This window comes from Salvelinus namaycush, chromosome 6 (assembly GCF_016432855.1).
Source record: "Salvelinus namaycush isolate Seneca chromosome 6, SaNama_1.0, whole genome shotgun sequence".
Taxonomy (NCBI): domain Eukaryota; kingdom Metazoa; phylum Chordata; class Actinopteri; order Salmoniformes; family Salmonidae; genus Salvelinus; species Salvelinus namaycush.
Window position 1 is genome coordinate 46,929,034 of NC_052312.1, and position 17,115 is coordinate 46,946,148.

Here is a 17,115-nt window from a genome sequence, read left to right on the forward strand (position 1 = left end):
TTAATTAGGGTAGCAGTCATAACACATTGCTGTCAGTGCCCAGGGTAAGACATGGTCATCTATGATCATTTAATAACACTGTTATAATGAAGCATTATGGAAAGGCCGATCATGGCAACTGGCATAATAATGAATAGCCATGAACCAGAGGCCTATGTAGGAGACAGCGAGCAAGTGTTGTCTGCAAACAATAGTCTGCTCAATCAGTGATCTTAATCAGGAGAAATCAATCATTCATTGATAAGGAAACATGGTCACTGTGTAGCCTAGTGTATGTAGGCTATTACATCATTCCACACTGTAGCTTACATCTGCATATTGTCACATGCAACGACCTAAATTAATATTTGCTGCTGTTGGTTGCTTTATGTCTGTCGGCGTAATGGGAACGTGATCCATCCATAATTTATTACCAATATACGTTTTATTTGACCTTATTAACGAGAACAGAACTGTCTGAAACGTTTACCTACATCATTTGTGGAAAACGGCGGAATAAAACAACCGTTAAGTGATCGCTCCCGTTTTTTTTAGGTGACCTAAATAACGTGATATTGTTTTTATGCACTCATCTGTCTGGGTGATATTTCTGCAGAAAGCCACGTCTGTCCACCGTGTAGGAGTGGACGCAAAAATCAGACGATGCTGCTACTGATGATGCGAGCGCAGTTCTAATGGAAGGAATGAATTCGCTTCAGAACGGCAGCGTTCTCCATTGGATCATTTCACAAATCTCACCAGGAGAAAATCAATGACCGGACAACACAAGACATCCCATAACAGGACGCGTCTAAAAAACTGACTGAACACAGCGGAGCCGTAGATAGGGGTAAGTAATGCGGAGAGGTCTCAGAAAGCCTAATATTTATTTAATTTGACTCGGTCTGGTGATAATATTCACGCATTGTCATGTCACATGATTGTGTCATCTGTAAACCGCGCACCTCGAGATATGAAACGGTTACAAATGATACAATGATTAGTATAGGACACCAAGTTTTTTTGCCAACAATAATTGCACATTCCTAAGATCAATGACAAGTGCTTACTTCACATATAGGTCTGATTCGTCGTTGTACCTGCTGGCCGCTTACATCAGTAGGCTACTGGTTCATTGCGCCTAACAATAGAATTGTAGCCTAGAGGTCAGTTGTAGACTTGCCTATCCAAGGTCCTCCCATGTCCTTGTAGGAGACATGTCAATTCCAAGTATTAACTATATGGACAATGCGTATATATATATTCAGTCACAGAATACAGTTTGTGTGTTCATAAAAAAATATGCGAATATTTACTGAAGCCTTTGCCTATAAAATGTAACCCTCTTAAAAATATGAATCTGTTTTATAAAACCGCACCCTTACGTTGTAGCCTGCTACATACAGTATGCCTACCATTCCTACACATGTACCTTACCCCACCACATGATTGGTGCTGGAACCTAGCGGCAAGGGAAGTTTGCCTCACCAGACTTGGTCAAGTTTTGAAATCCGATAGGGGAGAGCAGTATGGCCAGCCGACGCGCTAAAAGGCTAAAAATAACCACCTCCAATATATGCTGTGTGGTTACTGTCTCCAAAACCCAGGCGACCGAATGAAACCGCGTCAATAAGGACACTTCTCTGAGGTAAGCTACATTGATCTCTATTATTATTGTGTTATGGCCGTGTCTGCTATATTGTGCCATGTGTTCAGCTACAGGGTCATATAACTCATAGGAGAGGTCTGAAAACGACTTTCTTGTGAGAGGTGTTGAGTTCTTATCAGAATAACTGTCGGGAAACTACTTTCCAGCTTCAATTGGACAACTACCTGTATAATATGCAGTTTGTATAAAATCCCTATATAAATATTAAACCTATGAATTTTAACATGGTTTGGCAACATTTCTTTAATTATTTCCTGTGATTGGCTCCATTATGTTGAGAGCCAACAGGACTTTTAGATTGGGCAGGAATAAGATGAGCAGCTCTTGGATGTCAGTAATGCTTCTCTAGACTAAACCGCAACCTTCTCTATCATCAGACCAGATCATTCCTTATCAAGGTGTACCATCATTTCATGTCTTGAAAAACAGAATAAAGCAGAGGTATATTTGTGCAGTAAGATATTCCAGTTTGACTTGTGGTGCCAGTGTTGTGCCTTGAAGAATTGGTGTAGGCAGGTGAATAACAGTGCACTGCTGTTACTGTCAGTGTTGTCAACCATGTCAACAGAAGTTAGTGAGGTCTCTGTTGTCAAGGAAAGGCATTAACACAAATTACATTAGAAAAAGTCAAGTCTTGGGAAATAGTATGGTGCATTCCTCCCTTTAATGATTATTGATCCATGTAAACTCTCTAAGCATTGTTTATTTTTTATTTAACCTTTATTTAACTAGGCAAGCCAGTTAAGAACAAATTATTATTTACAATGACGGCACACCAAAAGGCCTCCTGCGGGGACGGGGGCTGGGATTTAAAAAAATATATATATATATAAAACAAAATAGGACAAAACACACATCAGACAAGAGAGACGCCACAACACTACATAAAGAGTCTCTATATTGAAAGCACCATATCCGTTGGCTAATGTTATTTGAATCATGAAAAGCACTTTAGTCTTACTAATGTATCCTGTGTTTTTTAAAAGCTGATTCACCTTTAAAAGAGCATTACGGCTAGACCACTTTCATTGTTTACTTCTCCATTGTCCAGCCACTAGACTAGCTGGTGCTCTTGACTTGACTGACAGTTTTGTGGCTTGGATCCTCCCCCCAGGCTTCTCTGGACCAATAAGGTGGCATGGCTGGCTTGTCGTTCTGTGGCAACAATGTGACCAAGAATGCCTACAATGTGGATACGGGGATGTTGAACAATGGCTGCTTCGTGGACGCCCTCAACCTGGTCCCTCACGTCTTCCTGCTCTTCATCACCTTCCCCATCCTCTTCATTGGTACGTGGACCATGCAACGTCCTTTACCTTCATGATGTGTGTGTGTGTGTGTGTGTGTGTGTGTGTGTGTGACCACCTTTAATCCTAGAGATCACACAGAACACTGATCTCTAAAGGTTTAACAGAAACAGGGACAGAATAGGACCAGAGGGGAACACAACGGGATCAGAAGGGGACAGAACAGGCTCAGAAGGGGGCACAATGGGTCAGAAAGGGATAGAATTGCTTTAGCTCTGATGGTCTGTGTTTGTGTTTGTGTGGGTGATAATGTGGGTGTGTGCGTGACAATCCCAAAGCAACATGATTCAAGGATGCCTTTGGTAACAGTCCTTTCATCCCCCACACATGCTTCACCAACAGAAAGCAGTATTAAGATGCTGCACTGTATTCAAGCTACTGTCATCCCCCACATGCTTCACCAACAGAAAGCAGTATTAAGATGCTGCACTATATTCAAGCTACTGTCATCCCCCACACATGCTTCACCAACAGAAAGCAGTATCAAGATGCTGCACTATATTCAAGCTACTGTCATCCCCACACATGCTTCACCAACAGAAAGCAGTATTAAGATGCTGCACTGTATTCAAGCTACTGTCATCCCCCACACATGCTTCACCAACAGAAAGCAGTATCAAGATGCTGCACTATATTCAAGCTACTGTCATCCCCCACACATGCTTCACCAACAGAAAGCAGTATTAAGATGCTGCACTGTATACAAGCTACTTTTCATTCTTTCTAAGCTTTCAGTCTCACCGTTCAGATAAAGCCTTGAAGCAAGCATAACGCCTACTGACCACAGACTGGGTTTAATCAATCCCACTGTTACAGACTCACAGTCCTGTGTAGAAGATAGGAAACTCTGTGTAAAGCCCTATGATTGATCTTGTGTCAGACATTCAGCACTGGTCTGTATGTGGGGCGGCAGGTAGCCTGGTGGTTAGAGCGTTGGACTAGTAACCGAAAAGCTGCTATATCGATTCCCCCGAGCTGACAAGGTAAAAATCTGTCGTTCTGTCCCTGAACAAGGCAGTTAACCCACTGTTCCTAGGCCGTCATTGAAAATAAGAATTTGTTCTTAACTGACTTGACTAGTCAAATAAAAAAAAATGTTTTTCATTGATCTGCTGGCTGTCAGTCTCATTTTCACCAGTCAACATAAAGCAGCTTTCCCCAGACCACAGAACAGCTGGTTAGACTCCTGGCTCTGGCCCAGACTTTATCTAACTGATTAGGAGGACTGTGGGACTGTGGGATTGTGGTCTCTAAATTGTTGTGGGACTGTGAGAAAACATAGAAAACACATTTTCTTGAAGAACAGGTCAGATGCAAAATTTGGTAACAGAATGACGGCACCGACAACACAAGCCATTATTCTGTTACCAAACTTTGCATCTGCCCTGTTGTAAATGGGTTCTTGTAAAATGTTCAGTGGAAGTTGTTAAAAGTAGTCCTTGTGCATATAAGGGTATGGTTTGTTCAACTTGGCAATCATTGTTTTTTGTTTGACATACATTTTAAAGTGAAAAATCTGACTCTCAGCATCACTCTCTTATCGTGTAATTTCCCCAATCACATCAATTTGGCTAGCTAACAGCTAACAGCTAACTTTACGTGGATAAATTAGCTAGGTAATTATCTCTGAATATTGTTTGATTTGCTTGCCAGATGTAGCGATGAGTGTCAGACAGATAACTTCACCAGGACGATTTTAGACTCAAAATATAGGCTACTTGCCGATTTCAAGCTCTTTCCAAAAGCCTTCTCTGATGAAGCAAGCTAAAACACACGTCGTTTCCTTAGCTAGTTAGCTACATGCCGAATCGATATGCTACCCTCACGTACTGTAGCCTATCTGAAATGACATCAGCTATGTTTACTGATGGTGAGAAGCATTCAGTTACTGGCTGTGTAACTATAATATGGAGCTAAATGTGCACATTTTCTTTGCATGGAATAATCTAAAATTAATAGGTGATCCTATTACAACCAAATTTAGTTGGTAACATTTAGTTGGCAAATCCTTGAAAATGGCACGCAGTTGTCAATGTTTTTAGCGGAGTGGGGGCCTCCCTGCCCCCCAGCAGACAAATCCAACGTTCTGCACCTTAACGCAACGTTTATTGATAACAATCTATTGTTGTGTTGTTCTAGAAGGCCTACTCTGGGGAAACTGACTGGGTGTGTCTGTTGCTCATCTGCTTAATGGGAATGGCTCTGACTAGCAGCCCAGTCCCTGAGGAAAACATTAACTGATGCTTCCTGGTCAAATCTTTGTGTGTGTGTTTTTCATTTCAAATCAAATCAAATTTTATTGGTCACATACACATGGTTAGCAGATGTTAATGCGAGTGTAGTGAAATGCTTGTGCTTCTAGTTCAGACCGTGCAGTAATATCTAACAAGTAACATAACAATTTAACAACAACTACCTTATACACACAAGTGTAAAGGAATGAATAAGAATATGTACATATAAATATATGGATGAGCGATAGCCGAACGGCATAGGCTAGATGCAGTAGATGGTATAGAGTAGAGTATATACATATGAGATGAGTAATGTAGGGTATGTAAACATTATATAAAGTGGCACTGTTTAAAGTGACTAGTGATACATTTATTATATCCAATTTTTTATTATTAAAGTGGCTAGAGATGAGTCAGTATGTTGGCAGCAGTCACTCAATGTTAGTGATGTCTGTGTAACAGTCTGATGGCCTTGAGATAGAAGCTGTTTTTCAGTTTCTCGGTCCCTGCTTTGATGCACCTGTACTGACCTCGCCTTCTGGATGATAGCGGGGTGAACAGGCAGTGGCTCGGGTGGTTGTTGTCCTTGATGATCTTTTTGGCCTTCCTGTGACATCGGGGGGTGTAAGTGTCCTGGAGGGCAGGTAGTTTGCCCCCGGTGATGCGTTGTGCAGACCTCACTACCCTCTGGAGAGCCCTACGGTTGTGGGCGGAGCAGTTGCCGTACCAGGCGGTGATACAGCCCGACAGGATGCTCTCAATTATGCATCTGTAAAAGTTTGTGAGTGTTTTAGGTGACAAGCCAAATTTCTTCAGCCTCCTGAGGTTGAAGAGGCGCTGTTTCTCTGTTACTGTATGTTCTGAGTGTTTGCTTTGACCATTATATTTAAAGATGTACAAACAGTTAACGTTGACCATTAGACTTAAAGGTTTACAAACAGTTAAAGTTGACCATTAGTCTTAAAGGTTTACAAACAGTTAACGTTGACCATTAGATTTAAAGATGTACAAACAGTTAACGTTGACCATTAGTCTTAAAGGTTTACAAACAGTTAAAGTTGACCATTAGACTTAAAGGTTTACAAACAGTTAAAGTTGACCATTAGACTTAAAGGTTTACAAACAGTTAAAGTTGACCATTAGACTTAAAGGTTTACAAACAGTTAACGTTGACCATTAGTCTTAAAGATGTACAAACAGTTAACGTTGACCATTAGACTTAAAGGAATACAAACAGTTGACCATTGAGGGCACTTGCCAAAGTTGCCTGCATTATCCAAGAGTCACCCAGAACATCCATGACTTTCATCGTTTGTCAGGAAAACCTTAATAATGCAGAGTGCTTTAGAATGAACTGCTGTGTTTATCTGTTGACGTCATCTGTTACTGATCACAGATTGCATGACAAATACAGTTATCATTAATGTAATCCTTTGGATTACTCAAAATGAGTAACGTCATTACTTGGATTACTTGTGGATTACGTTACTGCCCAACCCTGTGTGTTTGCATGTTCGTGCATGCGTTCTTACGCTTGTGTGCTTATGTTCCTGCTTATCTGAGTGTGTGTGTTCTCCTAGGCTGGGGCAGTCAGAGCTCTACGGTTCAGATCTACCATAACACCTGGCCCCACTTCCCTCCCCCTAGGCTGGGGCAGTCAGAGCTCTACGGTTCAGATCTACCATAACACCTGGCTCCACTTCCCTCCCCCTAGGCTGGGGCAGTCAGAGCTCTACGGTTCAGATCCACCATAACACCTGGCTCCACTTCCCTCCCCCTAGGCTGGGGCAGTCAGAGCTCTACGGTTCAGATCCACCATAACACCTGGCCCCACTTCCCTCCCTCTAGGCTGGGGCAGTCAGAGCTCTAAGGTTCAGATCCACCATAACACCTGGCTCCACTTCCCTCCCCCTAGGCTGGGGCAGTCAGAGCTCTAAGGTTCAGATCCACCATAACACCTGGCCCCACTTCCCTCCCTCTAGGCTGGGGCAGTCAGAGCTCTAAGGTTCAGATCTACCATAACACCTGGCCCCACTTCCCTCCCCCTAGGCTGGGGCAGTCAGAGCTCTACGGTTCAGATCTACCATAACACCTGGCCCCACTTCCCTCCCCCTAGGCTGGGGCAGTCAGAGCTCTAAGGTTCAGATCCACCATAACACCTGGCCCCACTTCCCTCCCTCTAGGCTGGGGCAGTCAGAGCTCTAAGGTTCAAATCCACCATAACACCTGGCTCCACTTCCCTGGACACAACCTGCGCTGGATCCTCACATTCACTCTGCTGTTTGTCCACGTCTGTGAGATCGCTGAGGGAATCGTCTCCAACAAGTAAGAACCCCCCTGAAACTACTTCCTGTTACCAAAGAGGTAGTCTACTGTGAAAACATTTGTAGCTGGTCAGAAGCCAGTGTTCACATGAGATTTTGTTCTGCGTTGCTGAGATTACAGAAGAAGTGCTATTCCTCTCTGTCGTTGTATCCTAAAATTAATGGCTCCCAAGTTTCTGGTGCAAGTGAACTATTGAATTTCCTTGCTTCCCTCCAGACCAATGTTTATAGAAAAATGAAACCACTGTCCCTCAAAATAACCCCACTCCCCCGTTTACCCAGACTGCAACCAATAAGATCCTCCAAAATGCTGCAGTAACACAAAGCTATGATCGGAGCCATCGTCTGATGCATCACAAACCCTGCATCTAAACCTGTTGAATGCACCACGTGCTGATTTAGTGGCTGAAGCTAGCAGCTTCCTTCCATGAACAGTTTCAGTGTCGCCCAACATTTGATACAAATATATTTCAATTTTGTGAGGGGGGGACAACAAATTAAGAGTACAGATTATTGTATGGTACAATATACAAACGTTTTTGAGAAGGATCATTTGAAAATAAAATTGTATTGAGTAAATGTATTTATTGGTTTCTTTTAATTTGAAAAGAAGGTTATTTGTTGATGTAAAAATCGAAATGTACTGATTTTCAGTGTCATTAGATTTGGGGTGGGGTTGTGATAAATTATTGCGAAAAATGGGGTCCCCAGAAATCCTGGTGAAAAAGTTTGAATGCCACTGGGTTAACTGTATGAGACTGAATACAATGTCAACCTACAAACCAGAGATACGTTGCAAAGTGACTTTGTTTCTTTGGATATTGATGCAATCTCCTGTCTCTCTATCCTTTCAGACAGATGGACACCAACCACCTCCACCTCTTCATGCCAGCGTTTATGGGGTTCATAGCAGCCACTACATCTGTGGTGTACTACCACAACATAGAAACATCCAACTTCCCCAAACTACTGCTGGGTGAGTCAAAATGATACCGTCAGTGCATTCATTACTCCAAATTCTGAATTAGAGCTGAATTAGCCTCCCTTTGGTGCAGTAGTTTAGAGGCTGGCAGATGGCCCAAACACAGTTAGCTACACATGAACCGTTCTGCTGTACATAATAAAGTATACTTGTGACACATCTCTGGGAAAAGTAGTGCACGAAGTGACCAACCTCCCTCTTCCTCAGCTCTGTTTATCTACTGGGTTCTGGCGTTCATCACCAAGTCCATCAAGCTGTGGAAGTTTGCAGAGTACGGTGTTGGAGTGCTGCACCTGAGGTTCTGTATCACAGCCCTGCTGGTCGTTCTGTACGGACTCCTCATGGCTGTAGAGATCAACGTCATCAGGGTCAGGGTGAGTTAGAGTACTGGTGGACTGACTGCTTCCTGGGTCAGGGGTCATACAGGCTCTATATAAAGAGAAGAAGGAAGAGGAGGATGTGATGTGGTGTACTGATGTGATCTGATAGCAGATGCTTGGTCTTTATTTCAGCTCCTGTTGGCTTTTTACTTTTTTACCTGGTGTGTGTGTGTGTGTGTCTTTCTCTGTCTTTGTGTCCTGGTGTGTGTGTGTGTGTCTTTCTCTGTCTTTGTGTCCTGGTGTGTGTGTGTGTGTCTTTCTCTGTCATTGTGTCCTGGTGTCCGTGCAGAGGTACGTGTTCTTCGCCAACCCCCAGAAGGTAAAGCCTCCAGAGGACCTTCAGGACCTGGGAGTGAGGTTCCTCCAGCCCTTCGTCAACCTCCTCTCCAAGGCCACATACTGGTGGATGAACCCCCTGATTATAGGTTTGTTTCCTACGTTCCTTCCTTCCAGGTGTTTTTCCTGGCCACTGTTCTTCCGCTTCTGCAATGATTGCTCTTTGGGGTTTAGGCTGGGTATCTGTAAAGTACTTTGTGACAGCTGCTGATGTAAAAAAAGGACTTTGATTGATGTACAATTATTTTGATGGATTGATGGCTTGATCACAGGAGCCCATAAAAGACCCATTGAGCTGAAGAAGATAGGCAAGCTCCCCATCGCCATGAGAGCCCTCACCAACTACCTGAAGCTCAAAGACGCCTACGAGGATCAGAGGGTGAGTGGAGGAGGGAGCGACAGAGTTTCATTTTCTACTTCTGACAGTGACATACCATTCAATGGATCCCCAGTGCAGTGACATACCATTCAATGGATCCCCAGTGCAGTGACATACCATTCAATGGATCCCCAGTGCAATGACATACAATTCAATGGATCCCCAGTGCAGTGACATACCATTCAATGGATCCCCAGTAATGCTGAGCGATTAACCGACATTCGTTTTTTTAAACAACTAATTGCTTGACGTCCGTTAAAAAATTTGAATTTCATTTAGTTCGTTTTTTTTTCTCTGTGAGTTCGATGTGCAGTTTCTGTAGAGATAAATCAGATCAAGCCTGAGCTGTGCGATGTAGTAGGGAGTTGTACATTCCAACAGGCCAATTTTCTACACAGTTTAGCGCAGATAACATGGTAATTAACTACAATGATCATAATCTATTGCGCTCCTGCTTAAACATGTCCGGTCTGTGCTGAGCAAACATGGAGACTGAAAGAAGAGAAAACACTATCTAGAGGATAGAAAACAGTTATCCTGATAATACATGATCTAGAGGATAGAAAACAGTTATCCTGATAATACATGATCTAGAGGGATAGAAAACAGTTATCCTGATAATACATGATCTAGAGGATAGAAAACAGTTATCCTGATAATACATGATCTAGACTAGAGGATAGAAAACAGTTATCCTGATAATACATGATCTAGAGGGATAGAAAACATTTATCCTGATAATACATGATCTAGAGGGATAGAAAACAGTTATCCTGATAATACATGATCTAGAGGATAGAAAACAGTAATCCTGATAATACATGATCTAGAGGGATAGAAAACAGTTATCCTGATAATACATGATCTAGAGGGATAGAAAACATTTATCCTGATAATACATGATCTAGAGGATAGAAAACAGTTATCCTGATAATACATGATCTAGAGGGATAGAAAACAGTTATCCTGATAATACATGATCTAGAGGATAGAAAACAGTTATCCTGATAATACAATGGATCACCCGTGCAGTGACATACCATTCAATGGATCACCCGTTTAGTAACATACCATTCAATGGATCATCCATGCAGTGACATACCATTTAATGGATCACCCATGCAGTGACATACCATTCAATGGATCACCCGTTTAGTGACATACCATTCAATGGATCACCCGTTTAGTGACATACCATTCAATGGATCACCCATGCAGTGACATACCATTCAATGGATCACCCGTTTAGTGACATACCATTCAATGGATCACCCGTTTAGTGACATACCATTCAATGGATCACCCGTTTAGTGACATACCATTCAATGGATCACCCATGCAGTGACATACCATTCAATGGATCACCCGTTTAGTGACATACCATTCAATGGATCACCCGTTTAGTGACATACCATTCAATGGATCACCCGTTTAGTGACATACCATTCAATGGATCACCCATGCAGTGACATACCATTCAATGGATCACCCGTTTAGTGACATACCATTCAATGGATCACCCATGCAGTGACATACCATTCAATGGATCACCCGTTTAGTGACATACCATTCAATGGATCACCCGTTTAGTGACATACCATTCAATGGATCACCCGTGCAGTGACATACCATTCAATGGATCACCCGTTTAGTGACATACCATTCAATGGATCACCCGTTTAGTGACATACCATTCAATGGATCCCTGCTTTGATTTAATTAGAACATTCTGATCAGATTCTCTACAGTTAAAACGTTGTGTGTTAGATATATTACACTTGTATCCTATACACATGTCAAGCCCAGGATAGGTTTGAATATATCTCTAAAGACGGTCCTTTATAATGTAGTCTCGCGAACCAGACTCTGTAATCAGGTAGTCTCATCTTCACTCTGAGATTCATTGTAGTGGAACTCTCCTGTGTAATTGTAACCCTTCCATCCCTGTCCCCTCCCCCTCCTAGCAGAATGCCGAGGACCCAGAGAAGGCTCCATCCATCTGGCGTTCTATGTACCGGGCGTTTGGCCGACCCATCCTCCTCAGCAGTACCTTCCGTTACCTGGCGGATCTGCTGGGCTTCGCCGGGCCGCTCTGCATCTATGGCATCGTCGAACATCTCAACAAAAAGCCCGTCAAGGAAGGGAGTGTGGTGTGTAATTACTGTTTCCATCGGCCCATAACTCTGCTCCTGGTACCATAATTTCTGTTCCCATTGGCCCATAACTCTGCTCCTGGTACCATAATTACTGTTCCCATCGGCCCATAACTCTGCTCCTGGTACCATAATTACTGTTCCCATCGGCCCATAACTCTGCTCCTGGTACCATAATTACTGTTCCCATCGGCCCATAACTCTGCTCCTGGTACCATAATTACTGTTCCCATCGGCCCATAACTCTGCTCCTGGTACCATAGTTACTGTTCCCATCAGCCCATAACTCTGCTCCTGGTACCATAATTACTGTTCATCCCTCCTATGTTCTTATGTCCCGTCCATTACGGCTCATTCAAGTGATTCAATTTGACACAGCTGTCACGTTCCTGACCTGTTTTCTCTTGTTTTGTATGTGTTTATTGGTCAGGGCGTGAGTTTTGGGTGGGCAGTCTATGTTTTCTATTTCTATGTTGGGATTTTGTGTTCGGCCTGGTATGATTCTCAATCAGAGACAGGTGTCTATCGTTGTCCCTGATTGAGAATCATACTAAGGCAGCCTGGGTTTCACTTGTGTTTTGTGGGTGTTTGTTCCTGTGTCAGCGTTTGGGCCACACAGGACTGTGTCAGGTTAGTCACGTTTGTTGTTTTGTTAATTTGTAGTGTTTGTTGGTTTGCCATTAAATCATGAATACTTACCAATCCGCATCTTGGTCCGATCCATGCTCCTCCTCGTCTGAGGAGGAGAACGACATTGACAGCCGTTACAGAAACACCCACCAAACCAGGACCAAGCGGATTGGAGAAGGACGGCAAGAACAAAAGCAATGGAGAGAAGAGGAATGGACATGGGAGGAGATCCTGGACGGCAAAGGACCCTGGACTCAGCCAGGGGAATATCGCCGTCCCAAAGCGGAGCTGGAGGCAGCGAAAGCGGAGAGGAGGTTTTATGAGGCAAAAGCAAGGCAGAGCGGCTGGAAGCCCGAGAGGCTCACCCAAAAATTTCTTGGGGGGGGGCTAAAGGGGAGTGTGGCGAAGCCGGGTTGGATACCTGAGCCAACTCCCCGGGCTTACCGTGGAGTGAGAGGGCGTCGTACTGGTCAGACACCGTGTTATGCGGTAAAGCGCACGGTGTCCCCAGTACGCGTGCTTAGCCCAGTGCGGGCTATTCCACCTTGCCGCACTGGTAGGGCTAGGTTGGGCATCGAGCCGGATGCCATGAAGCCGGCCCAACGTATCTGGCCTCCAGTACGTCTCCTCGGGCCGGCGTACATGGCACCAGCCTTACAGGTGGTGTCCCCGGTTCGCCTGCATAGCCCAGTGCGGGCTATTCCACCTCGTCGCACTGGCAGGGCTACGGGGACCATTCAACCTGGTAGGGTTGGGGAGGCTCGGTGCTCAAGAGCGCGTGTCCTCCTTCACGGTCCGGTATATCCGGCGCCACCTTCCCACCCCAGCCCAGTACCATCAGTGCCGACACCACGCACCAGGCTTCCAGTGCGTTTCCAGAGCCCTGTTCCTCCTCCACGCACTCTCCCTGTGGTGCGTGTCTCCAGCCCAGTGCCTCCAGTTCCGGCACCACGCACCAGGCCTACTGTGCGCCTCAGCAGGTCAGAGTCGGCCGTCTGCCCAACGCCGCCTGCGCTGCTTGCCTGCTCAGCGCTGCCCGAACTGTCTGCCTTCCCAGCGCTGTCTGAACTGCCTGCCTGCCCAGCGTGGTCTGAACTGTCTGCCTGCCCAGCGCTGCCCGTCTGTCCCGAGCCTTCAGAGCCGTCCAGCCAGGACCAGCCAGTGCCGCCCAGCCAGGACCAGCCAGAGCCGTCCAGCCAGGACCAGCCAGAGCCGTCCAGCCAGGACCAGCCAGAGCCGTCCAGCCAGGACCAGCCAGAGCCGTCCAGCCAGGACCAGCCAGAGCCGTCCAGCCAGGACCAGCCAGAGCCGTCCAGCCAGGAGCTGCCAGCCAGTCAGGAGCTGCCGGAGCCAGCCAGCCAGGATCCGCCAGAGCCTTCCGCCAGCCAGGATCCACCAGAGCCTTCCGCCAGCCAGGATCCACCAGAGCCAGCCGCCAGCCAGGATCCGCCAGAGCCAGCCGCCAGCCAGGATCCGCCAGAGCCAGCCGCCAGCCAGGATCCGCCAGAGCCAGCCGCCAGCCAGGATCCGCCAGAGCCAGCCGCCAGCCAGGATCCGCCAGAGCCAGCCGCCAGCCAGGATCCGCCAGAGCCAGCCGCCAGCCAGGATCCGCCAGAGCCAGCCGCCAGCCAGGACCTGCCAGAGCCGTCCAGCCAGGACCTGCCAGAGTCCCTCAGCCAGGACCTGCCAGAGTCCCTCAGCCAGGACCTGCCAGAGTCCCTCAGCCAGGACCTGCCAGAGTCCCTCAGCCAGGACCTGCCAGAGTCCCTCAGCCCGGAGCTGCCGTCCCTCAGCCCGGAGCTGCTGCCCCTTATCCCGGAGCTGCTGCCCCTTATCCCGGTGCTGCCCCTTATCCCGATGCTGCCCCTTCATTTAGGTGGGTTTAGTTGGAGGGTGGTCATTGGGAGGGGGATACGGAAGCGGGGAGTGACTATGGTGGGGTGGGGACCTCGCCCAGAGCCTGAGCCACCACCGTGGTCAGATGCCCACCCAGACCCTCCCCTAGACTTTGTACTGGTGCGCCCGGAGTTCGCACCTTAAGGGGGGGGTTATGTCACGTTCCTGACCTGTTTTCTCTTGTTTTGTATGTGTTTATTGGTCAGGGCGTGAGTTTTGGGTGGGCAGTCTATGTTTTCTATTTCTATGTTGGGATTTTGTGTTCGGCCTGGTATGATTCTCAATCAGAGACAGGTGTCTATCGTTGTCCCTGATTGAGAATCATACTAAGGCAGCCTGGGTTTCACTTGTGTTTTGTGGGTGTTTGTTCCTGTGTCAGCGTTTGGGCCACACAGGACTGTGTCAGGTTAGTCACGTTTGTTGTTTTGTTAATTTGTAGTGTTTGTTGGTTTGCCATTAAATCATGAATACTCACCAATCCGCATCTTGGTCCGATCCATGCTCCTCCTCGTCTGAGGAGGAGAACGACATTGACAGCCGTTACAACAGCAGACGTCTTGTTTGTGTGACACAGTCCTCCATGTTGTTGTGACTGTTGGCTAGTTAGCTCCATAGAGATAAATAGTTTATTATATAGTTAGCTCACTGTCTGACGCTGTGGGTTGTGTCATCGACATCGTACCGCCATGAGGGCGCAGCAGGGCGGTCTGCTCGTCTTCTCATGATGACTCACTTCCTCTGTGATGTCACGAGGCGTCGACAGCGCCATTGTTCCCAACCCTGTCCCTGTCCCAGCCACCACGTCACCCCCATTAGACCAATTATATTATAGACACAAATGATCACACAGCATATTTCACACCCTCACACACACACAGATACAGAAACACGCTCACACACACACGCACACGCACACGCACACACACGAACACACACACACACACACACACACACACACACACACACACTTTGCTTAACTAACTGTTAAAGGTGCACCAGAAATCCATTTAGGACACAGAAATAAACTATCCTGGGACCTGTGGGAGTCAGCAGCATCATGTTAGAGGACTGAACTGATGAACTAGTAGAGCATCATGTTAGAGGACTGAACTGATGAACTAGTAGAGCATCATGTTAGAGGACTGAACTGATGAACTGAAGTAGAGCATCATGTTAGAGGACTGAACTGATGAACTAAAGTAGAGCATCATGTTAGAGGACTGAACTGATGAACTGAAGTAGAGCATCATGTTAGAGGACTGAACTGATGAACTAGTAGAGCATCATGTTAGAGGACTGAACTGATGAACTAAAGTAGAGCATCATGTTAGAGGACTGAACTGATGAACTAGTAGAGCATCATGTTAGAGGACTGAACTGATGAACTAGTAGAGCATCATGTTAGAGGACTGAACTGATGAACTAGTAGAGCATCATGTTAGAGGACTGAACTGATGAACTGAAGTAGAGCATCATGTTAGAGGACTGAACTGATGAACTAAAGTAGAGCATCATGTTAGAGGACTGAACTGATGAACTGAAGTAGAGCATCATGTTAGAGGACTGAACTGATGAACTAAAGTAGAGCATCATGTTAGAGGACTGAACTGATGAACTAGTAGAGCATCATGTTAGAGGACTGAACTGATGAACTAGTAGAGCATCATGTTAGAGGACTGAACTGATGAACTGAAGTAGAGCATCATGTTAGAGGACTGAACTGATGAACTAGTAGAGCATCATGTTAGAGGACTGAACTGATGAACTAGTAGAGCATCATGTTAGAGGACTGAACTGATGAACTAGTAGAGCATCATGTTAGAGGACTGAACTGATGAACTAGTAGAGCATCATGTTAGAGGACTGAACTGATGAACTAGTAGAGCATCATGTTAGAGGACTGAACTGATGAACTAGTAGAGCATCATGTTAGAGGACTGAACTGATGAACTAGTAGAGCATCATGTTAGAGGACTGAACTGATGAACTAGTAGAGCATCATGTTAGAGGACTGAACTGATGAACTAGTAGAGCATCATGTTAGAGGACTGAACTGATGAACTAGTAGAGCATCATGTTAGAGGACTGAACTGATGAACTAGTAGAGCATCATGTTAGAGGACTGAACTGATGAACTAGTAGAGCATCATGTTAGAGGACTGAACTGATGAACTAGTAGAGCATCATGTTAGAGGACTGAACTGATGAACTAGTAGAGCATCATGTTAGAGGACTGAACTGATGAACTAAAGTAGAGCATCATGTTAGAGGACTGAACTGATGAACTAAAGTAGAGCATCATGTTAGAGGACTGAACTGATGAACTGAAGTAGAGCATCATGTCAGAGGACTGAACTGAGGAACGTCTCTCTAAAGTAGAGCATCATGGTAGAGGACTGAACAGAGGAACGTCTCTCTAAAGTAGAGCATCATGTCAGAGGACTGAACAGAGGAACGTCTCTCTAAAGTAGAGCATCATGTCAGAGGACTGAACAGAGGAACGTCTCTCTAAAGTAGAGCATCATGTCAGAGGACTGAACAGAGGAACGTCTCTCTAAAGTAGAGCATCATGTCAGAGGGCTGAACTGAGGAACGTCTCTCTAAAGTAGAGCATCATGTCAGAGGGCTGAACAGAGGAACGTCTCTCTAAAGTAGAGCATCATGTCAGAGGGCTGAACAGAGGAACGTCTCTCTAAAGTAGAGCATCATGTCAGAGGACTGAACAGAGGAACGTCTCTCTAAAGTAGAGCATCATGTTAGAGGACTGAACAGAGGAACGTCTCTCTAAAGTAGAGCATCATGTTAGAGGGCTGAACAGAGGAACGTCTCTCTAAAGTAGAGCATCA

At 45.5% G+C, this 17,115-nt stretch overlaps 1 protein-coding gene across 1 annotated transcript in view; it reads left to right on the top strand.

Annotated features, from left to right (window-relative positions):
• The first annotated feature begins 1,497 nt into the window (after positions 1-1,497).
• The window catches only part of LOC120050102 (ATP-binding cassette sub-family C member 9-like), a 59,715-nt gene continuing 44,097 nt past the window's right edge, over positions 1,498-17,115 (top strand). The window contains exons 1-8 of the mRNA XM_038996743.1: positions 1,498-1,627; positions 2,763-2,937; positions 7,373-7,514; positions 8,368-8,489; positions 8,703-8,869; positions 9,165-9,300; positions 9,484-9,590; positions 11,555-11,740. Of these exons, the coding sequence (XP_038852671.1) occupies positions 2,787-2,937; positions 7,373-7,514; positions 8,368-8,489; positions 8,703-8,869; positions 9,165-9,300; positions 9,484-9,590; positions 11,555-11,740 (1,011 nt within the window). The 5' untranslated portion in view covers positions 1,498-1,627; positions 2,763-2,786. The remainder of the gene's footprint in view (positions 1,628-2,762; positions 2,938-7,372; positions 7,515-8,367; positions 8,490-8,702; positions 8,870-9,164; positions 9,301-9,483; positions 9,591-11,554; positions 11,741-17,115) is intronic.